Consider the following 23,484-nt stretch of genomic DNA (forward strand, 5'->3'; position numbering starts at 1 on the left):
CTGAAGCACCTCAGGTCTCACCAACACCTCCAGCACCTGCAGGGCATTTCTGAGCAGCCCCAAAGGCACTCTGGTTCTGCTGTACCAGCAGGTGAGGAGCTCCAGAGGAAGGTTGCCTCTACCTGGTCCTGCTGTCCCCACAGCTGGGAAAAGCTGCCGTGAAAACTCCTGGGTAGCACCTTGCATAGAGTCATAGACTCATAGAATGTCTTGTAAGAAACCTTAAAGATCATCTAGATCCAATCACCCTGCATAGATGGCTTTGTAGGGAGCACTGCTGTCGCTGTTGTTTGAGTCATGCCAAGAGCCATCAGCAGGCTTTCTGTGACTAAATGTAGCATGCTCCACTGTTATTTATGGAGATGGATGGCTGTCTCTGGAGAGGGAGACATCCACTGCTCTAATCAGAGAAAAAGCCTGTTAACATTGAACATCTACCTCTGATGAATCTCCTTCCCCTCTCCAGAAGAGCTAATTCACTGAGGAGTTCGTGGCTCTCTTACCCGCTTTTTGCCCCTTACGCTGCAGGCCAGAACATTTTGATTCCTGCATTGGGGACTGGAGATGAAGCTGTTAGATTGCCAACCTCAAATCACGGGGGAAAATGCAGTCCGAGGGTTGTGCAGTAGCAGAATTGTTTTGTTTATTGTTAAGTTAGCAAAAATGACAGTCTGTTTGCCAGAAAATGATTTATGTTTATTAATTTATTCACATTGTTGTGATTAACAGCTTTCTCTGTCAGTCTGGCTGCTTATCTGCTTGCCTTAAACAAGCAAATGAGCAAATGAAAATCTTAATTAAAATGGAGTACCATCATTTGTTTGTGAAAGACAGAAAGTTTTGCTGCTGAATCTTTCTAATGCTTCACTGATGGCAATAGAACTCCCGATGTTTAGAACAACCCAGCTGGAGGAAAGAGAGAAAGAAAGAAAGAGGAGGGGAGGAAGGAGGGGAAATACAGATTAGTACAACAAATGCTTTTCGTTTGCATTTTGATATCTGACGTGGTCATGAAGGCTTGTAGAAAGTAAGAGTTCCTCATGAAGTCTCACAGAAATCTGTGCCTGGCCTTGTGTTGAACATAGAAGTTACCTGGAAAATGAAGAGCAGCTTGAGGTGCTTCTGGATGATGGGTTTCTCTAGGTGGGCAAAATGAAAGTCAGCTGGGAAGAAGATGTCAAGGTGTGGGTTATCTCTGAAGCAACGCCCTCCTGCTGAAACAACCCAAATTTCACAGGCAGAGAGAGAGAAGTGCTGGATTTCCAACCCCCAGTGCTCAGGCAGAAGAGATCTCTGGGTTATGGTGGGTTTTTGTTTTGAAGCTGTCAGCCCAGCACTCAGTGGTGGAGGGGGAGGGTAATGTTAGGAATTATCAAGGAAAGCAGAGAGAGGAAAACATAGCATAGTATGCAGGAAATTGGTTGGGGAGCTCGCATCTTGAATGTTGTCTGCAGCTCCAGTTCTCTCATGCTAAAGAAGAACAACAAAAGATAGAAAAAAGGACAAGAAACCTGAAGCAACGTGTACACCATGAATGATTAAACAGCCTGGGATTCGCGGGGAGTGGAACAAAAGAAGGGGAGATTTGGCAGTGAATCCTAACACCATGGGCAGCACAGTGAGATGGGCTAGAGAAAGACTTTTCTGTTTCACAACACAGAAGAACTAGAGAAAACCAACAGAAACAGGCAGGCAAGATCGGAAAAGATAAAGGGAGGCATGAAATCTTTGTTATTGTGAATTGCAGATGAACTTTTTGCAGTGGATTAGGAACATAAGAGCGCCTGTATTTTCACATGGGTAGGAGATCCAACTAGAGACACAGGTGGGCTTAAAAAGGATGCGTGGAAATGGCAGTCTGGCCTGCCTTTAGTGAGATCTCTCCTTGGCTTCACTGGCTCAAGAGCTCAAGAGCTCTTCCCTTGCATGTTAATTTACTGTAGAACAGGGTTTGGTCTGTGGATTGGTTACAGGCACATGACAATGTCTAACTGTAAGAGATGACGATCTGGTGTAATTCATACATTTGGTACCCATAAGGAGGTGCAAACTACAGCTCAAAGTGTTGTATGTATATATTTATTCTATTATACTATTTGCATTTCACATTACGCTTCTCTCATCTTTGTAGTGTGAATTATTCCAGTTTCAACTGTTTCTACAGAAACTGATTACAATCAAGCTTTCTCACACCATCAAAACTCAGGGCATACGGGGCATTTTAATTCCAATTCAGTCTACCTTGCAATTAGTGATTTACCTCAATGACTTTTAGGTTCACTTTAAACTGGATGAATTCCTTCTAAATGGGAAGGCCGAGGTTGGTCAGACTAGATGGGCTAATTCAAAACTGGTAATTCAAGTCATTTTGAATTCCTTCCCATCGATTACACGTTGGACAAATATGGGGTTTGTACAACGTGCTATAGCCAGGCTCTCCGGCTACCTGCTTGTCTTTTATGGAAACTGGAACTAGAACCACCAGTCAGCTCTGTGCTGGCCAGGAGTTACTGCAGCGTAGTCAGGCGCTGCTGGGGATCCAGCCCTGCTTGCAGCAGACAAGCCTGGACAGCTAAAGGATGCTTCCTGAGCTTTCGGCTTTGTTTGAAGCCATTTAACCTCACTTAATTTTGCCTTTGCAAACCCATTAAATAATGTTTTCATTTTCTCCTTTCTGGTTTTTATATACCACTCTAGTCAGTTAGTCAAACAAGAAGAACTCAGGCATGAAACACAGGCAGCCTGGCTTTGTGTGCCCTTGTATTTGTCCAGCAGCTGCCTCCTCCAGCATTCATCTGGAAGGGTGCCGGCTCACAGACTGCTTCCTTGCATGGTATATGTATATTACGCACATCTAAACTAGCATGTTATTTTAATAACATTCACAACATTCAGTGCTTCCCTAAGTGCAAAGTTATATTACCATTTTTCTCTCTTTCAGATATTTCACAGTACCATAAGAAAAAGTGGAGTATGTGCTTCCTTGGGAAAACAGATTAATTCTCATCCTCTGCAAATCTGAGCTGTCTGAAGGTTCCCTTTCTAAAAGCCCTAAGATGGTGGCTCCAAGGCAGCTCACATATATCACCTCATGGTTTTATAATTAGGCTTTGTTATACCATTAAAACATAGGTAAACTTTCTTAGAAAGATAAACACTTATCGGAAAGGAAGGACTGTAGAAATGGCCTACAAAATCTGAGCCTTACATTTTGTACTATTTTCGGCTGAAGTTTGATGGTGAGAGTAGGTGGTGGTTTTATGAAACACGTGGTGGGTTCTTACAAAGTTCTGAGATCGGACAGTGGCCCACTGACCCCTAACATTTTGGAACCAATGATCTAAATCCACCATCCGTGAATGGTAACACTGCATACTGAAGAACATGAGTAATGATGCTGCCTGTTTATGTCTCACCGGTGTGGGCTTGGTGTATTGTTCAAGGAAACAAGTGGAAAATGCCATTCACGGTCTTTTATCTTGCTTGTTTTCCACGTTATTAGCACCTGCATCTATGCGGAGGAGGGAGAATTAGAGCAGAATGCTACAATTTAGGAAGAATTCTGCTGAAAAACTCTGCAGATTTAAGTGGGATTCAGATTTTGATTGCAGACTAGAGAGAGTTAGCGGTGAATTAATGTTGATACAAAGAACCAGACTTGATTTGAAAGTCATTCAGGCATGAACTGGGGTTGTGTTACTCACTTTAATGGAGATGCTGCAAATTTATATTGACGCACATTAATTCAGAATCAATTCCTTCACGCATAGTATTTTATGGTAAAGCTCTGATTTAAAACTGAGTGGCATGCATGCTGCCATATCTGGAGCAGGAGCTTTACTTACTAGAATTAAAGAAGCTACATGTATCTAAAAGACAGGTTGCACTGATAAAATTTTGATTTTATTTCCTTACCTTTCTCTATTATTATTATTGTTATTATTTTTAGTCCAAACTGGAATTGTTTGGTCTGGAGAAGAGATGCTCAGGGGAGAACTTACCACTCCTTACCTACAATGACCTGAAAGGCAGTTGTGGTGAGGTGGGGGTCGATCAGCCTCTTTCCAGATAACAGCAGCAGGATGAAAAGGAATGGCCTCAAGTTGCACCAGGGGAGGTTCAGGCTGGGTGTTAGGAAGCATTCCTTCTCAGAAGGAGCAGTGAGGCAGTGGCTCGGGCTGCCCAGGGAGGTGGTGGAGTCACCGTCCCTGGAGGCGTTCAGGAAGCGTGTGGATGTAGCACTGAGGGACGTGGTTAGTGGGCATGGTGGGGGTAAGTTAGATGTTGGACCAGGTGATCTTGGTGGTCTTTTCCAACTGTAATGATTCTATTCTATACTATACTGTACTATACTATACATCTAAGCTAACCAGCAGGTGGGCCACATCACCCTGGTGCCTGGAGCTTTCCAATATCTGGCTCCTTTCATCCATGCAATCGCCCATGGACCCTGAGACAGGGTGTGAAGTGCCAACCGCACGGGGCCCGCTCTGAGGCCAGGGAGCACGAGGCTGACGCTCCAGGGAGGCCCGAGGCAGCGAGGGGTGCGCTGCGGTGTGATGTGTGTGTGCCCAGTGAGCCTTGCTTGTTTTCAAGGTACGGGAAGGGTCTGTCAGACTTTGGCACTCAGGAAGCGGCACTCAGGGCCTTCCTGCCAGCTCTCAGCCAGCTGCCTGAGCCCCGCTCGCCGCAGCCCACCCGCCTCGAGAATTCACTGGAGCCGAACGCCAAGGCCGCGGCTGCGCGCAAAGCCCCGTGTACGCGGCGCCCCACGACGCCACGCTCGCGGCTCGGGGAACGCGCGGCAACCGGCACCAGAGGTGGCACGCGCCGCCAGCCGGCGCCGAGCCGGGCGGGCAGCGGGCGGGGCTCCGGCAGCGCTGACCCCGCCCAACGGGGACCCCCCCGACATACACCCCTCCCATTGGCTGCGGAGCGCGCGTGACACCGCCTCCCCTGCAGCCCGCTGCCCGCTCCTTCCCTCCCTCCCTCCCTCCGCGCGCCGGTGCTGGCGGAGAGGGAACGGCGGGGGCGCGAGCGGCGGCGGCGGCGGCGGCGTCAGCGTCAGCGTCAGGTGGGGCGGGCGCGGGCGCGGGGCGGGCGCTGCGTTGCCCGGGCGACGGGGCCGGGTCCCACCATGGGCCGCTGTCAGCGCGATAAGAGCGGGGCGGGCGGCCGCGCGCGGCGGCTGCGGCGAGGCGAGGCGAGGAGCGGGTAAGGGGGTGCCGGGCGACTGCGGCCTCGGCCTCGGCCTCGCGGGGCCCGCGTCGCGTTCAGGCTGGGCGGGCCGAGGCTCCTTACGTGGTGCCGAGCCCGTTGTTAACCGGCGCCAGCTGGGAGACGCCCGCGGAGGCCGTCGGCTGCGCGGCGGGAGGCGGAAGCGGCGGCTGCAGGCGGGGCTCGGACCGCCCGGGAAGGGGCCGGGCCGCGGCCATCGGAGGGGCGGCCCCGGAGGCTCCGCGGGTCCCGAGTGCCGCTCCGCGCGCCCGTCCTGACGTGCGGCCTCCGGCTTTGCCGAAAGGAAGCGAGGAGCGCTGCCCTCCTGTTCGGGCGGTGCGTGCGGCCCTCGGCGGTGGGGCGGCGGTGGCGAGTCGGGTGCGGGCTGCGCCTGGCCGGAGCTCGGGGCCTCCGAGCCGGGCTGTCACCTGTGTGCCCGCTGAAAACAGCAGGCGGAGGAGCAACGAGAGCTCCTGTGGGTACTCTGCAGGCACGGGGGCCGGCGTGGGGAGAACGTGTGGAGATGCTTCTCTGGGTAGCATTTAGGTACTCTCCAGCATTCCCAAATGAAACCCAGATCTGCCTCTTACGTCTTCGTAAGCTGAGAGCAGGTGCTGGAGCAGAGGACAAAATGCTGTGTATAAGAGAAGCAGGGCGACTGAAGAAGTCAGGAGGTTGGATTGGCTGTGTGATCGAGTGTGGTGAGCTGGGAACTGGGAAAGCATCCGATGTGGGTATAGATGGGAGCCAGGTGGAAACTGGGACAGGAGGCACCCTCGGCTGCAGTGCTACATGAGCCAGTCAGGGCTCTGTGAAAGTATCTGGAGGAAACTTGTCAGTGATACAGACCCATGCTGCTGCCAGGGTCATATTGCTGCCTGTGGGGTGGTGTGATAACGTGTGGCAGAAGCTGTAAGGAGATGGTTTTTACTCGTGTGTATGCCAGGTAGCAGAGAGGAGATGCCTGCAACACTTAACTGCAGGAAATATCTGTAGGAGAGGTGGATCTGTTGACATTGGCTGCATTTGCTTGCTTGGCCAGGAGGCGGTTCTGCGTGGAGCTTTTATTGGAATGGAGCCTCAGGGTGTGGGAAGCCATACGAGTACGGTGGGTTTCCTCTTCTTTAACTGTAAGCTGGCAGACCATCGTCAGCCGTGTGAGGATGAGACTATCCTATTAGTTTAGGAAATGTGCACTGTAACGGCCCCAAGAGTTTCTGTTGGACACTTAAAATATTCAACGAGCGAAGAACAAGAATGCTTTCCTGCCTCGTCACAGATAAGGAGAAATAAGCCTTTTTGTGTGGTGTTTTAATTTCATTCTGTCTTCCCCATCAGGTTTTGGAAAGAGGATTTTGAAAGTTAAAAGCCGATACCTTCCCTTGCTGTGCTTCTGAAACCAGCATTTAGAAGCGAGAGCTCAGGAAGGCGTTTGTTGTTACCTGCTCTGTAAAACTGTGCGTGGGTTTCTTCAGTGGAGTTTTTTGTCACCGCCTTCCGGCTTTCCCTCTTCCCCCCCATCAGTGTTTTTATAGCGTACTCAGAGCGCTTTTGTTTTTCAAATGCTGAGTTGTAATATTTGCTGTTGGATCAGTAACCATGTAGTTAGGTTCCTCTAATGCTTCTTTTGCGCCTTCCTTTCTCAGTCCCCTGCAGCCTTTCTGTGCGCCTCTGTTTTGCTTTGTAGGGCAGCTCTAGACAGTGAGAAAAGAGACTGAGAGCACTTGAGCAGTTGCAAAAGATGCGATGAGAAATAAAACACCGAGTATCAAAACATTAGGGAAGGGAAACTGCACGTTGGTACCACTTATCGCAAGTATGTTGCTGCTTTTATTTCACTTTCTTTAGAGTTAAGCTCAGCACTATGAAATATTAACAAATGTTTCAGGAAGCTATCGGTTCTGAGGCTTTTTTACCCTCAGTGATTTCTTTCATGGTGCCTCCTTATTAATATACAATTGTACACCCTTTTAGCTTGTGCAGACACTTGGCTTTCCTTTCTATTTGAAGAATTTTGCTGTTATCGTGCTGATATCTTTTCAAATAAGATAACACAGCACAGAGGAATTCTGAACCCAAAATTGGTTCTTATCTTTTGTGGGTAGAAGGGAGCAGAGGGAAAATGGGGTGGAATGATGATACTATAAGAGGAGCCTGTTGCGCCAGGAAGCACTTGCTGCCAAAAATGCTCTTGCTTGTCCTCTGCAGATGAATTTAACTTGATTGGAGTAAACAGCCATCATGGGCACGACCTCACCAAGGTCTCTCCTGTCCCTCTCTGAGGAGGCTCTGTGCATTTCTTAAGTGGAGAGCTGCCCTAGCGGAGAGCTGTAGCGACTGCCACCCAAGATGTCACTGTTTAATACTGGTCGTTGGTTCACCTTCAGTGTGGTCGTCTTTAGGTTTTGGGAAAAGTAGTTTGTATTAGTTTATAAACATTGTTGTGTGCGGGGAAGGGGAGACTGTATTTGTTTGGGGTCATTTTATACCATCTTTTTCAGCTGAAGGTGATTGTGAGTGTCAGTGGTTCTGGTGCGTCATTGCTGGATGTTATCAAAAGGCTATGAATCTTCATCAAGTGATTGGGCTCATATCGGCTATCGGCTGCTATGATGCACTGTTTTGGAGGTGGTGAATCAGTTTTCAAGACCAGGTAGAAGAGATCCAGGCGCTTGTTTTCATTACTATGGCTCTGATTTGTCTGAGCCAGCTGAGCTGACCCAGCAGCCCCAAAATGCTGCAGGGGAGAGCTGCCTGCTTGCCTTTACTGCCCTCAGCGTGGTGATTCAACAGAAGGATCATCTGTCTGGAAAAAGAAATAGTTTTTCACAAACCTGTGGTAGTGAATGCATGGCGAAGAAAGGGAGTGAGCAACCGGGTGGGCTGAGCAGCCCTGCTTAGCATCACCCTCACTGCCTCTCAGGAGGGGGGGCTTCTGCTTAGGCTGAGCGGGGTGTCTGTGTCAGCTGTCGGTATTTGGGAGGCACTAATAAAGCAATGTGCGATGTAGCAGATTGCCATTTTTTTTTCTCCCTCTTCTGGTTCAGACATTGCATTTCAGAATGTTTATTCCGTGATGTGCTGAAATTAGTGCATGGGAATGCCTGGTCGTGTGTTGAAGAAGAGGGAGGTATGTAGTGCTGCGCTCCATGTGGTAGTACTGTGATAGTGTTATTTCTTGATACCCAGAGAAGCAACTGTTGCATGTTGGCTCCTGGATATTTAAATTGCACCAGCTTGCTTGAAAGCCACCACTACACATTTCATCATCTTTCACTATCTGTGTCTGGGTACTGCTTCTCTACTGCCCATTCTTAGCCCTCTGCCTCCCAGCACCTAACTCACTGCTGCCTGCTGCTGCTGTGGGTGTTGTGTGCTGCCCATGTAGTAGACAAGCACTGAAGCAGTTGTCTTCTGTGCTTCTGAGCTTGTGTAGTTCACTGCAGTCCTGTGGGTTTATCCCCGCACAGCAGTGTCTGTGTAGTGCTTTGAGCCACGTGGAGCAGAGAGGCACTCTGTGGGTTGGTATGCAGCAAAAGAGCTCATCTGTGCTTGCTGGGAATGTGAGAGGTGCGATGGTGGGGGAGCAGAAGGTGAAAGGGAGGAGTGGTGGCTTGTGAAAGATGCTGGAAGACTTGTACCTGGTAGGCTGCGTCTGTGCCAGGTGCCTGGTCAACATCCTATAACAATCACAGTTAATCCTAACGTTTATTCATTCTTCTCCCTCTCTCTACCCACAATTCAGCTTCTCAACTTCAATTAAGCGTCACTGCTGCAAGGGAAAGTGTGTGAGCACAGAGTACTGAATGCAGGTGGGAGGAGATATCCTGCTTCTTCAGACGTCTGACAGCAGAGGAAAAACCCTTCTGCTTTCCCAAGAGAAAATTGGGAAGTGGGAAATTGAAACGTAAAAGGGAATTATTGCTGGATGGTGCTGAATGTGAGGCTTCATTTGAAGCATTGAAACTGTTTATTTCGTACAAGTCCATTTCGGCAGATGACTGACTTTGTTCATCCCTCTCCAGTATTATGGAGAGGAGATTTGTGTTCTTGAGGGAGATAAATGGCAAAACCACCTGACTACATCTTTCAACCTTGTGGTCAACTGATTTGGTTCAGCCTTAATGAACTGCCCGGGTCAGGAATGGCTAACAGAAATGGCAGTGTGAAGGGATGAATAGTTCTGTCTCTGTTCTGGACCAGAGAGAACTAGCAAGGCAGATATTTAGGATTTAAGGAAATATTCCAGGTATTTAGAATTGTATTACAGGAATTGCTACAGGTCCAACAGCATACTTTTATTGCAATATTTCAGGAGTTGAAGTATGTATTTTTGTGAGTCAATATTTCAGACAGACACTCCGGTGCTTGGTTACCAAAAATACTATTGCACTGTATATGCAGTCTTCGTCTGGCATAATTTGTTTCCCAAACTACCTCATCCACTTAAAATCTCGTGTTCATATGTGATAGATGTTTATAGTTTGAAGGGCATCTTGAAGTTAGACTATTTTGTGTTTTTTTGGATGGAATTAGGGCTTCCTACAGTGTTTCAAAATTTTCTTCAACATCCATCTATCTATTAGTAGGAATAGTGGGAGATTTCACGCTTAGGCATTATATGAGGTTAAGTGTAAGCCGTTTGACTTGCATTTCTACTGGGAAAAAGCTGCCTGAAGTGAGGTTTGATGTGACTCCTTTTGACTGTAGTCGTCCTGCTGGCTGTCTGCAGGCAGCTCAGTGCAGGAGGGTCAGCACAGCTGGAACAGATGTCTCTGCTGCAGAACCTGAGAGGTGCAGGGTCAGCTTCCCTAGGGCAAGTCAAGCTGCTTGCACTTGCAAAGGAAGCCGACATGCTGAGCTTAACTGGAACAAGTGTGTGAAACTCTTAAATACTGTGGGAAATGATGGGTTATTTTCATGTCAGTTTCAGAATTGCTACTTGCTGCTTTGTCTCTTCCTGATTACTGCTAGAAAACATGGATTTCACAAACCAATTTTTTACAATCCCAGGAGCAGAATTAGTCTTCTGCATGTTAATGACCTTCTTTGACTCTGATCGTGGACCTTCTTGTCTTATTCAATTGCTCTGCGTGAGTACCTCAGTAACAATGGCCAAGTTTATCTTCAGCACCATACTTTCTAATTTTAATCCCCTAACAATACAGCTTTCAGTTTCAGGAATAGAATATTCTCACTCATACCTCTTCAGCAAGAGTGCCTCAAGACACAGCTCAACTCTTTCCTCTTTTTTCTTCCCTCTTTAATCTTGCTGAGCATTGTTGCAATCAGAATGTATCGTCTTACAAATTAGAGAAGGATGTGCACGGTCTTCCAGCTCACAGTTTGAGTAGCACGTTAGATGCTTCAAGTCATTTCCAGGTGGATGCGGTGTGTTCTGCATCACATCTGCACCGTTTCTTCCATCTGTGTTGGAGACCGCTTGATGTGCCATCCTGCAGAACAGGGAAGGAGAGTCTTTGCAAGGTGGGACGCACCTTGCAGGAGTTAGTCTTGGCTGGCTCTCTGCTGGAGAGGCCCTGAACTTCAGACGTACCTTCTGCGGTACCTGCTTTCTTTCCTGCTGCTGTTCACAGCCTGTGGAATTTAGTCTTAGTCAGTCATTGCTGTGCAACCATGGCTGTCGGGTCGTTCTCTCTGATCTCTTCTGGGGATATGAATCAAATCTAAAGCTTGGAAGAAGGTATTGAGTATTACATGCCTTGTTTTTAATCAGGTGGAGAATGTAGCACTCTGGGGAGCATTCTGAACACATGTTACTTGGGAGCTGTGCAATTTCAGTCTTTTCCGAATGCTTTACCAAAGTTCTTCATCCTCTGGTTTTCTTTTGAAACGATGTCATGGTCTTCCATAGTTTATTTTTCTACATAACTTGTCTTGTGTTGGAGTATTTTTCAGCTCTTTTCTTTGGCACCACGTGCTCCTTACAGATGTTGCCCTTCAGATAAGATCTGGAACACATGCTTGTCTTCTCTGCTTGTGCTAACCTGGCTTGTCTCTCATGTTTTCATGGTATTACTAACGGTGTGGTGGGACTCCTCTTTGGAACATCTTACGCTTGCTGTCACAGAGACTGGCTTGTTAGTTTTGAACACAGTTAATGTTGCAGTGATTACTTTTGAAGACCCACAGCTTTCACCGTGCCTTTTCTAAGGCGTGTTTATTCTCTCTGCCTGCAGGCATTGGTCTGAAAGATGTACAATTAAATAACTTGGAATGCACATAGCATGGCTGACAACTCTATTGTAGTTACTGTTTTGGGTAATAGGAAACCACAAGCTTAGCATTACTTGTACACAGCATATACTATGTATGGTGTTAATGTGTGACTTGTGTGTAGGTAGCTGCTTGGGAACCGGTCTTTCATCAGTGCTGCATTTATCTTCTAGATGAGTCATGTTTTCTTTCAACTTGATTTCAGCCTTAACAAGAATGCACGTCCAGGTGTTTCATTTTGGTTGATGACTCAATGAAATTGCATATTGAGTTGAGAAGCTGTCCCAAAACACTTGTGTAGTATGCAGCTAAGCAGAAGGATTCTTTGCTATATACTGTTGCAGTGATATTCTGTTCAAACTCAATAGAGGGAAATTGTTGGTAGTCTGCTAACTTGTAAAGGGGATGCAGAGCTTCATAGCTCAAGGTGGGACCTACTGGGTTGCTGAAAGTCAGCAAGAAAAACTTCTCTAACACTGTGCACTTAGTTTAACTCAGCTGCCGCCTTAGCACAAAGTTAGTATAGTATTGCTCTTCTCCATTGTGACAACTTGCATTGCCCATTATTACAGCAAAAACAACTTCAATCTTTAAGAACTCTTAATCTCATCCACTATCTCTTTGAAATAATGGTCATATGTATCAAGTAGGTATTTATATGTGAAAAATCTAGCTCGACACTGAGTTATTAAAGCATGATGGTTTTTTACCAACAGATTTCCCCTTTCTTACATGATGTTCTACAAATAGAGTAGAGAGTTGGCACTTACTTAATTTTAGTCCCCAGGATACTTCTGGAAAGTTAAATATTAAGTACAGGAAGGATTTGCAGGTGCCACATGTCTCAGGTTTAACATTTGCTTCTTAAACCTCTTGATATTGCAGCAACATAATATACTTCTTGTGTACAATTTGTCCTATGTTGATTGCTTCACAATCAAATTGGATAAGCTGTTGTAGTTTAAGTTAAATGCTGGAAAAGTTGTTTGTGTTTTTGCTGCTGTGGACACTTCAGTAGCCTGTGGTGCACCAAAATCTGCATCAAAATTCATTGGATTGATGTTAATGAGATGTTCTAAAAACGTCCTACTTCCTGACAAAGTGGGATAGCTAACTTAAGGTGCTACATGAAATTATGCCAAGGATTTGATGGAAAATATGGGAAACCATTGCTCATGCCATTAATGAAGTACTTAGCATAATGGTGGGCCAAAAGGCATTAGCTTGCAGATATGATGCTGGGGAGGACAACTGACACTGAAGAGGAACTAGATAAGTCTGTTAGCCCTGTAAGGTTTGAATAACATGTAGCTTGTCCTCCATTGTACACTTGTACAGACTCTGCTGTGTGTTCTCACCTTGAACTGAATCCCTAGTGATTAAGGCTATCACTGAAATCGTTGGTCTGTCCTGGAGTTTCATCACGATAGATGCCAGAATTCTTACTTTATGATGAGGGGCCTGAAGCATCTTCCACATGAGGAAAGGCAGAGAGACCTGGGACTGTTCAGCCTAGAGAAGATGAGTCTGAGAGGGAATCCTATCAAAGTGCATAAATACCTAATGAACGAGAGTCGAGTGGATGGGGCCAGGCTCTTCCTTGCCGTGCCCAAAGACTGGGCAAGGGGCAGTGGGCAATATAGGAAGTGCAATATAGGAAGTTCCATACAAACATGAGGGAAAAACTTGACTGTGAGGGTGACGGAGCACTGGAACAGATTGCCCAGAGAGGCTGTGAAGTCTCCTTTTCTGGAGATATTCATGACCCACCTGAACACTTTCTTGTGCAACCTGTTGTAGGGAAGCTGCTTTAGCAGGGGGCTGGACCTGATGATGTCCTGAGGTCCCTTCCAACCTGTATGTTCTGTAATTCTGTCATTATGACTTTGGAGTTAGACCTCTAAAACATCATGCAGATCATTGCTTGTACATGGGCAAGTCTGCATTTAGGTTGCATTTGGTGAACTAGTCTCCTTTCAGGGCTCTAAGATCACTTATCACCTGCTATTTCCGTGCCAAGTTCTCTGTTCTGTGTTGATTCTCCCTGGTTGTGTGGCCTCTTCAGAGCAATTTGTTAGACCTTACTGTTATTCTTGCCTTGGTTTCCCATCTCCCGTGTACTGCTAATAGTTACCATCCCTTTATAGTCACTGGCAGCTAAATAATTAGAAACTTGCTGTTTTGAACTCCTAGTCTGCATTTGCTTTGTAGGACAAGCTAATGAACTTCATGGCCATTAGGAGGTTTTCCACTTCAGGGACTGAGGTAGCTTTGTCAGAATAACAAAATGTATGCCGATACACTAGCAGTGTAAATCAGAGCTCAGAATGGATGTAGTGTCATAAGATTACACTTTAGAAACTCTCCAACAGGAAAATGGGATTTTTTTAATATGCAACCAAGATGCACATTCATACATTTTTGATTTGTGCTTCTGTCCCTTGTTCAGAGGTGCTGTTACTAATGGTTATGCCAGAGATAAGAGATTCTGGAAGCAGTCTTGGGCAGAGCACTGGTAGTAAGAACACATCACAGAAACTACGTTATACTTTGCAAACATGGCCAGCTTTTTTATTTTCAGAAGTAATTTTGCCAGAGTTTAAGCAGAAACTCAGTGCCCAGAAGAATCACTTGGGTCATTTCCCTTTCTAAACAAGCACACCCAAAAAACTCGGAATGATAAAAATACGTCACAATACACATACAGCAAAAGGTGATTTGGGGATGAGGAAAGATGTTTTTGGTTTGTTTTTCTTTAGCTCTTTATGTTGTGTGGTGCAGTGCAGGTCTGGATCTCCATCAGAAGAACGACACTTCTGAAACTGAGAGGTTGACTTGCCTGAACGTCTCATGTCTTTTAGTGCATCTCTAGGTGCCTGCAGCCTTAGGTGTGTTTGCTAATGGAGGCCTGCTGGCTTGTTTATACCTATGTGATGGATACTTTGGAAAGTGCCTATTTCCTTAATTTGACCGGATTTAGCATAGCATTTGTCTGACTTAGAACAGGAATTGCTGGCTTAGGAAGCACTGGGATGCAGGTAGCTGGCTGTACACCGTATTAAAGGAAGCATTTTTATTTAAGGACTTTTTTTTTTGTTGTGGAGTGGTTTTGTTAGTTTGTTTTTAGGAAATATGGGTATTGCAATTCCCCAAACTGTAAGATTTCTACCACAAATTGGATGTGAAAGCACGTTATCTCTTAATTCTCAGGCTGTATAAACATTGAGCTTCAGTGATTAAAGTTTTAATTGTTAGGCAGTGGAACATAAGCAGACTGCATGTTTGCAGGAGTCTTAAGGTGCTTATAGAAGCAGACCTTTCTGACTTGTGGCTTGCAAGACAAGCATCCCACTGACGTGAGAAAGATGCTGAATATCTTCTGATTTTATGTGATTGTAGTGTTAGTTGGATGGTTACACATACAAACAAGTTGTATATGCAGCAGTGCTATTGCTCTGCAGATCTCAGTGTGCTTAACAATGGTTATTAAAGTAATACTTGTTTACTGTACTGGGAGCTTGGCGTGTTTCCCTGGTTAGTGAAAAACACAGTGCATACATTATTTTTCCTAAGGTAGTGAGCATACTTATTCACTTCTATTAGTGACCTAGTGGATTGCCCAGAAGACTAAATGCTGGTTAGTGAGGTCCTTAATGAAACACGACTATGTCAGACATTGGAGGGGAAAAAAAAGTAAAACTCATATCTCCCTGTAGTCTTAAGAAAAATTCTGTATCCTCATTTTAAACTGAGACAGGAGAGGTTTAGGTTAGGTATTAGGAGGAAGTTTTTTGCCCAGAGGGTGGTGACACACTGGAACAGGTTGCCCAAGGAGGCTGTGGATGCCCCATCCCTGGAGGCATTCAAGGCCAGGCTGGATGTGGCTCTGGGCAGCCTGGTCTGGTGGTTGGCGACCCTGCACATAGCAGGGGGTTGAAACTGGATGATCATTGTGGTCCTTTTCAACCCAGGCCTTTCTATGATTCTATCCTGGGAAGCAGCTTTTCACGTGTAGGTTAATGGTTGATACAGTGCTGTCTTCATAGACTGTCTGCTCACGGAATCACTGGTAGTTAATAAACGATAGCAAAGAACAGAGCAGAAAATGGTTGGAAATAGAGAGTAATTAGGAGATCTTTTGCAGTGTGAGAGCGTTGTCTGATGTGTCTGCTTTGAGAATCAACAGAAGTGTCTTGTTTTTACTTGTTTGCTCTTGTTTTTGAATAGTCAGTACTGATGGACGGTTAGCAAATGTTCACTACCTGTTTTTAAGCTATGCTTTTGGCTGAATTCCTTGTGTTTTTACAAACCAGGTATCGAAGCCTCTCGAGTCTTCTGCTGATGCTCAGCTTGAATTGCGGGTACTGTTTTCTGAAAGGCTTGGGTTTGTGCTGTGTAACCCCTGACAGGGTCAGCTGGTATTTGTTTCTAGCCTGTGTCAAGTTTTGAATGATGTCAAAAGGACAGAAAAGGAAGAATGCTAATTTCTACAGTGCATTCGCTTCGGGTTTTACTTACGTTTCCTCACCAAGGAGTCAAATGTGATGTCTGTTGGTGTCAAGGCAAACAATTTCGAGAGTAAACCTGGCGGCCTGTTACAGTTGCAAAAGCCTATTGTGGAGTGCCTGTCAGTGGTTTGCTGCTGCTCTTGGTCATCTCTGTAGTCCTTTGCTAACAGAAGCCAGAGCTTACACTGAGGGTGTAACGCCAAAGGAAATGAGATGAAAATCATAGTTAATGTTATCACACAAATGTCAGAGTCGTTGATGAGGTCGCAAGTGTATTCTGTGACCTGTAAATGTGAAGTATAAGCAGTGAGTGAGGCTGGGACAAGCATTTACTACGTGGAATGAATACTCTATAGTGTAACCGTAGCATTGACTAACCAGTGGTGACTTTATTTCCATATTCTTTGTTATAAAGAATGAGTAAAACAGCTACAGATTGGGATCAGAAATAGCTGCAGTGCAATAGCTTATCTAGAGAATGTTTTTCCCAAGTGTTGATTTTAATACCTTCTGACAGTATAACCCCACTGTACTCTGTACTCGACAGAGAACTTGCAGCTGTGTCTTTGTGTAAGGTTTGGGCAGCATTTGTCTCTTACCTGGAACAGAGTATTGAGAGTAAAGAAACACCTGGCTTTGTGTGGCAGACACTCTCTACTCTTGTGTGGTTGGTGAGATAACTTCTCTTAAGATTATTCTTCTTATAAATATGGCTATTCTTATAAACATGGCTATCACTCCTTCAGTGCAGTGCATCGCTGCATTATATCATGTGTAGCTTTAACATACAAGGCTGTTTTTATGAAAGATAATAATGGGCTACAGGAAATCCAGGCTTTCAAGTGCTTCCTGCCTGTCATTCACACCTGCTCGATACATACAACTCCTGTCTTACTCAGACACTGTAGCCTGACAGTGCAGCTATATGAGTAGTCCTTGGCATGGTCGTTTTGGGCTGATCTTGAGCAGCCTGTAATTGGTAGGAATTTGACATCTGCCTCATAACATATAGAGGAGATTCGAGTAGTTTATTACTTGCTCTTCTTTGCTAGTTCTGTGAAATTAATAGTGAGAAAAGACCTGGAGAAGTGGGTTTGTTAGAGCTCTAATTTGGGACCTTGTGTTCATCTAGGGACCTGCACCAAAGTTTGCCTCACCTCTAACCCTTCCTGTGGCTGCTGGACAACAGTTACAGAATGCAATTATTTGAAATTATATTATGGCATTTGGACCTAATTTGGCTTAGTTTATAACGTTATTATAATGTTGCTATAATTCTTTGGTAATTAGTATTTTTATTACATTACTGGACTTTCCAGGTCTTTCCGGGCAGTCTGTTGCTGAAAAGATAACCAAGTACAAGGCAAAATTCACACAGTAATAGCTCTGGCCACGACTTCCTTAATTTTTTGCCATTCCCCCACATTGCACTGATGCCAGAGATAACACTATCTGATCTGTAGCACTGTATAAGGTGGTATGCTCATGACCCAGTATTCAGCACTGAACAATTGGTCTCAAGTTCCACTGTGGTTTAAATTATTTAAGGAATGCTTTTGCTATTTTCTTTCAAAGATGTAAAGCCCACCAAAGTACAAGGTGTTCCTATACTTAAAAATGCTCAAAGTGATGAACAACTTCATGAAAATAGAATGAAGTCAGTAGGAACCACAAGTTTCAATTGCAGGTAAGCTGATCTGTACCATGCCAGTAAATAGAAAATGCAGCCCTTGAGAGCTGGCCCAGAAAGGGACTTGAGGGCAGAAGTGATAGGGATTGAGCTGGGGATGGTGTAAAGATGGATGTGAAGAGATTATATGTGAATGTTGGGTCATTCACAGTGTGAGCCATTTGTTTGCTTTAATGCTTGTGAATTTCTCCTCTTGGAAGTGGGTATTATTTTGGTGGTGTTTCTTATGGAATACAATGTTCATATTCTTGGAGGTGAGATGGAATGTAAGGATGTGCGTTTATTTCAGGACTAGCAGTAGGAAGTCCTGACACGTTGTCTTTCAGAGCTGTAACAATCCCATTACACGTGTGCTCAGCAGTGCTGAACTGAGATTCTGGTAGGTTTCTTGCTGTTCTCTTGTGGCCTAATTCCTGTCATTTATTTTGGGTAACTTTTTCCCCTGATATGTTCTCTCTGAAGTTCAAATCCAGGTGAAGGCACTTTACCTCAGTAGTAGTGCTTTGCACCACATCTATTTCCGTATTACCAGGCGTTGTGGCAATTAAGGATATGTCATTTTCAGCAAACAAAAAATACTGTAGTACAGTGGTTCCTACCTAAAGCAAAGTAGGTGACACACTTTCTGAGTAAGAGGAAATGCCATGCCATGTGGGTGCAGTGTCAGTGTGCCGCTATCTGCAAAAGAAAGGAAAGGTGATAAGCAGGCTGGGACCTTAGGATGTGGGTAAGTTTGTTCTTTGCTTGCTTGTCTTTTTGTTTTTTTTCTGAGGGAGGGAAAAGCCTTCTGCAGTGTTTGTTGTGTTAAAGCATCAGTGAAGTAAATTGGTCAGTGAGCTTGTTTTAAAAGCTCTGTGGCTTAAGAGCTTAAGTCACTGATCAAACAAACATGTAAGAAGGCTGTCTGTGCAAATGCAGCTTTTGTTGAAATTTTTAAATGATTTCTCAGTTCTTGTTTTTTTTCTTTGTGTCTGGCTTTGAGACAGGATGAACAGTGAGGGTACATACATCTGAAGCTGCATTTCCAAGGATGTGTGTGCAATGAGTCTGTTTAGATAGTGATAGGACAAGGGGGAGGAGAGATCTAGATTAGATGTTGGGGGAATATGTTATGGAGAGAGTGGTGAGGTGCTGGAGCAGGCTGCTCAGAGAGATTGTGGTTGCCCCTTTCCTGGAGGTATTCAAAGCCGGGTTGGATGGGGCCCTGGGCAGCCTGGTCTACCACCAGATCTGGTGGCTGGCAACCCTGCCTGTGGCAGGGACTTGGAACTCTGTAATCCTTAGGGTCCTTCCAACCCAAGGCATTCTGTGATTCTTAAGTGAAGGGAAAGAAATGGAATCATAGAATGGCCTGGGTTGAAAAGCACTGCAATGATCATCCAGTTTCAACCCCCTGCTATGTGCAGGGTCGCCAACCACCAGACCAGGCTGCCTAGAGCCACATCCAGCCTGGCCTTGAATGCTTCCAGGGATGGGGCATCCACAACCTCCTCGGGCAACCTGTTCCTGTGTGTCACCATCCTCTGGGTGAAAAACTTCCTCCTAATATCTAACCTAAACCTCCCCGCCTCAGTTAATACCATTCCCCCTTGTTCTGTCACTATGCACACTTGTAAACAACCGTTCCCCCTCCCGTTTATACACTCCCTTCAAGTAGTGGAAGGCCACAAGTGAGAAGCAGCTAGCATTTGTTCCAATAAATCTATCTAAACAAAAGTGCTTTGTTATCTGGCCTGGTAGCCATAAATTATTTTCTGTAGTGTAGAATGAAGTTATCTTATTTCCTTACCAATTACATATGGACTTCGTGCATTAAGAAAGTGTGCTTGACATCTTTTTGCAATTAGGATTAATAAAATAGTGCTTTTTCTTACTAGTGACGTTGAGAATGCACCCTTGTGGTAGAGCATTGCCAATTTGTTGATCTTTGGAAAAGTGCATGCAGTGTGGGAAGTTGGGAGACTGAAGTTTCTGAAAGAAGGACTCTCAAACATAGTGAACAGCATCTCTTTCATATCTTTCAATAAAGACTGCTGCAAGTGTAAAATCTGTGAGTTGCTTAAGGCGTTCAGTTGGGATGAGCTGTAGATGTTGGCTGTAAGAATAAGTTGATGTTCTGCAAGGCTCTAGTTGAAATGTAATTGGCTCCCTTTTGGGTTCTTGGAGCAACACAAAGAGCTCGCCTGGGAAACCCATGGAAGCCTTTTACCCAATGTTCATACTCTGTCACAGTTGTAAGGCTAATTTGGCCAAGTTTTCCTTTCATTCCTATGAGTGCTACAGTCATAAATTTATCCTTTTCCTTTTTTGATTTACTATCTTCATCTTTTTTTTTTCTACCCACAATTCTGAACATGTCTTTTGAACACTCACCTAGAGACCTTTGTAGTTGAATGATCTGGGGGCTTTTCTTGATTAGAGCCTTCACGTTTCTACTGATAAGAAATGCCTTTCTGACTCTTAACCCCTCCAGAGAATGGGATTTTGGTGGTTATATCAGCTTGCAACTGGAGCGCCTCAATTTGTGGACACTGGAATAGGTGTATGTTTGCACAATTCATATACGTACATGTCTATGTGCTAACAGGTGCAGCAGGAGACAGCAGAGAAAATATTTAACCTGCCAGAGGAAACCATACATAAGAGTTTTAAGTATATTTAAGGAGATTTTTAGTCTTGCTTAAGTAAAAATATTTAAGAAAGATTAGGTTTCTTTTTCCATAGGCTGAATCCACTGTAAAGATGTGTGGAAAAAGCTTACTAACTAGAAACTCCACGTTTTCAAATAGAAAAATGAAGCCCTTTGACAGCTTGGCTTACAGCAAAGAATACTGCATGTTGGAGCTATGTAAATGCTTATTCTCTATAGCAGTAATTTTCCTTGAGTTGCTGTGGAGATGATATTTGCCCTTCACACAGAGTTCACAGAAACAAGGCTGCTATGTGTGTTGTGTTGACACATTCAGGTATTGCGTTTGCTTGGGGTAATGGACTTGCTATTTCGGGTACATCTGGATTGAATTAGGAGATTCTCCCTCTTGGTCTTTTCTTCACTACTAATTACAGCTCAAAACTTGGGAGGCGCAAAGTATGCTGAGGAGCACTGATTTGTTGCCTGTTTGGATCATCTGTAGTACTGGAGTGGGTTGGAGGCATGAGAGGGAGAAGAGAACTCTGTATTGCTTCAGTGTGCTCTCTGGAGACAAAGAGCAAAGCAGGCACAATACTGTTCCTTTCCAGTTTTATTAATTGCAGCTTCCCAAGTGCTTAAAGTGATAAAAAGGGATAGGATTGAAGTCAGGTGCTGGTGCAAATGCGTAATTTATGTTCTCCTAATATCCATTGCTTGTCCCAGAGCTGCAGGTGCATGAAGTGTTATGTATGCCGATAGTCAGCACTGAAGAGTTTGTACTTTTTCCTAAAGGGAAATGCTTAAGCTTGCATACCTCACTCATCTTCCATTTTAAAAACTAGTTAACTCTATTATGTTGACTTACCTTGTATGCACCAGTTATTTCCTCTGTAATAGAATTTTGTGCACAGAGTCATAACGAAAAAGAGAACTTGAAAGCTCAAAAAACCTCAAGGAGCTTCAGATAGCTGTCACAGAATGAATTGTTTTAAAAATTGCATATGAAACATCATGCGTTTTCACTTTTTCTAAACAGGTGAACTGGGAGTGACGTTTCCTGGCAGTATCTCCTTTTCCTTCCAATTAGAAGCTAAATGTATTAAGCTGGCAAAGTAATCCTGGTAAGAGTCTTTCTGTTACTTCAGAGAATGTCATTATATGTAAAGTATTCAGCCTTGCCACTAAAAGGAGCTTTTTCACCATCAGCACTAGCAAACTTCTTTTTTAACCAGCTCTAGTTTTCCACCTAACACTTGTATGTAGATGCTATCTGATCATGCTGTACTAATCCATTCATTACACTTCCATGACCTTAGGCCATTTGGCTCCCATTTTGGATGTTCTGGGCTTGGATATGGTGAAAGTATTTGAGTTCTGAAGATTTCACTTGAGTTGCATGTTCAGGAATAAAAGAAGTTAAAAGTGCTGTAGTATTCATTAAGTGAGTTTTCTATGGATTAAATATTCTTACTTCTGTTCTGCCTTCACCAGTGACTCCATTGATCAAGTTTTTACAGCTGCCTCTCTCATTTCTTTTGGCTTCTTGTTTTTTGAACTTTTCAGCATGTACTTGTGCTGACCCATGAGAACATTTGTAGTATAAGAGAACTTGAAACATTACTTAGTAAGAGTGAATATACAAAGTGTATGAGTGCCTTGTGTGTATTCCCTAAAATAGAATCAGTTTAGGGGTCAGTAGCAATGCTTCTAGCATTTTCTCCTGAACGTGTGCATCAGAATGAATATCTTGAATTGAGTACATGATAGTGACTGCCACCCACTCAGTTAATCTTATTTTGAAGGAAGTGCTTGGGGGGAGAGGAGGGAGAGTAAATCAAATTTACGAAGTCCAACTTTATCTTCATTTCTTGGGGTTTTTTCCCCCCTTGAAACAATCTGTATACTGTTGGAATAATGAACACTGAAATGTGTTCAGATAAAATATTTGACTGCATTTCCCATGCAGTGCTGTTTAATTGCTACCTTTGCTGTCTTTTAGAAGCAGATAAAGATTGAAGATAGGTTTAAGTTAAAAATAGTCATTAACTTTCATGTTTGCAATGTGAGGGACTGCTGTGTGTCCTAGACTTAACTAATAGGTTTATAAAATGAATGTTTGGGATCACTGGCTGTTAGCTGAAGTCTCACTGAAATAAGCTTATCTTTCCTGTTCCCTTCCATCATACGTTAGTATATTGATTCCTCAGTCCTGCAGATCCTCTGTGCTTCAGAGAGAAAGCAGTTGCAAGGAATGACCTTCTCTCCCTCTTTTTTTCCCTTAATAAATGTATTTTCTGGTGAATTTCTTTCCATGCTTTCTACTTACAGCTCAGACATGAGCAGTGCCAGTAACTCACTGGCACGGGAATTCTTGACGGATGTCAACAGACTGTGCAATGCAGTGGTCCAGAGGGCAGAAGCCAGGGAAGATGAAGAGGAAGAAACTCATATGGCTGCCCTGGGACAGTACTTAGTTCAAGGCCGTGGGTTTATTTTGCTTACCACACTCAACTCTAATATTGATCAGGTAATAATTTTTCTTCCCTGGTTATAAATTTTTTGTTTGTTTTGAGCCTTGACTGTTTTGAATATAAGGGATTTGCCTTAGTGCTGATTTTCTTGCTTTTTGATGCTTGTCTGAGTGTGTGAGTCAATTAGACTAGAAGTTTTAAAGGTTTATATTACAATTGTGTTCTCTCCTTCAGCAAGAACAAAAAAGAAAACATAGCTATCCATATGCCAGCCAATGCTGATGGTTATTAAACTCCTGTCTAGTTAAGCTCTGTGAATCCTGAGTTCACTGGCTGGTTAGAAAGGCAGTAGGGTAGAATTTTTGAGAGAAATGAGTCTGCTTACTTAACCTGTAATGAAAACCAGCATTTGTTACTTTCAAGCAATAAAATCCAAATGTACACCTTTCTGGTTTGTTTATTGGTTAAAAAGGCATATATTTTTCAACAATCGCACTTCATAGGAAAATAACAGCCGCTCACAAAATTGCATTTTCTCACTGATTGTGATGTGAATGGGAGATGGATATTTGAGTTTGATCTATCTCACAGTGGAACTGCAGTGTTAAAAATCTTTCAGTCCTCCTAATTACCATCATATGTGGAATTCCATCCATTGTTAGCAGTGTTATTACTAGAAAAGGCTCCAAAACTTTAAAACTTGACTCTTCAGTAAACTGAGTTGAAATA

General features: G+C 44.2%; 1 protein-coding gene across 7 annotated transcripts in view; it reads left to right on the forward strand.

The window, feature by feature from the left end:
- Positions 1-23,484, forward strand: part of LYST (lysosomal trafficking regulator) — a 103,792-nt gene that overhangs the window by 20,162 nt on the left and 60,146 nt on the right. For 2 of the 7 annotated variants that reach the window (XM_040698265.2, XM_046939485.1), the window contains exons 1-3: positions 5,434-5,553; positions 21,321-21,405; positions 22,613-22,811. In XM_040698265.2, coding sequence (XP_040554199.1) covers positions 22,620-22,811 — 192 coding nt within the window. In that variant the 5' untranslated portion in view covers positions 5,434-5,553; positions 21,321-21,405; positions 22,613-22,619. Of the gene's footprint in view, positions 1-4,922; positions 5,075-5,114; positions 5,215-5,433; positions 5,554-6,555; positions 7,034-17,537; positions 17,650-21,320; positions 21,406-22,612; positions 22,812-23,484 lie in introns of those variants that run through there. The other 5 variants (XM_046939482.1, XM_046939484.1, XM_015284416.4 and 2 more) reach the window with 5 other exon arrangements.

Source organism: Gallus gallus, chromosome 3 (assembly GCF_016699485.2).
Source record: "Gallus gallus isolate bGalGal1 chromosome 3, bGalGal1.mat.broiler.GRCg7b, whole genome shotgun sequence".
In the NCBI taxonomy this organism is placed as follows: Eukaryota; Metazoa; Chordata; class Aves; order Galliformes; family Phasianidae; genus Gallus; species Gallus gallus.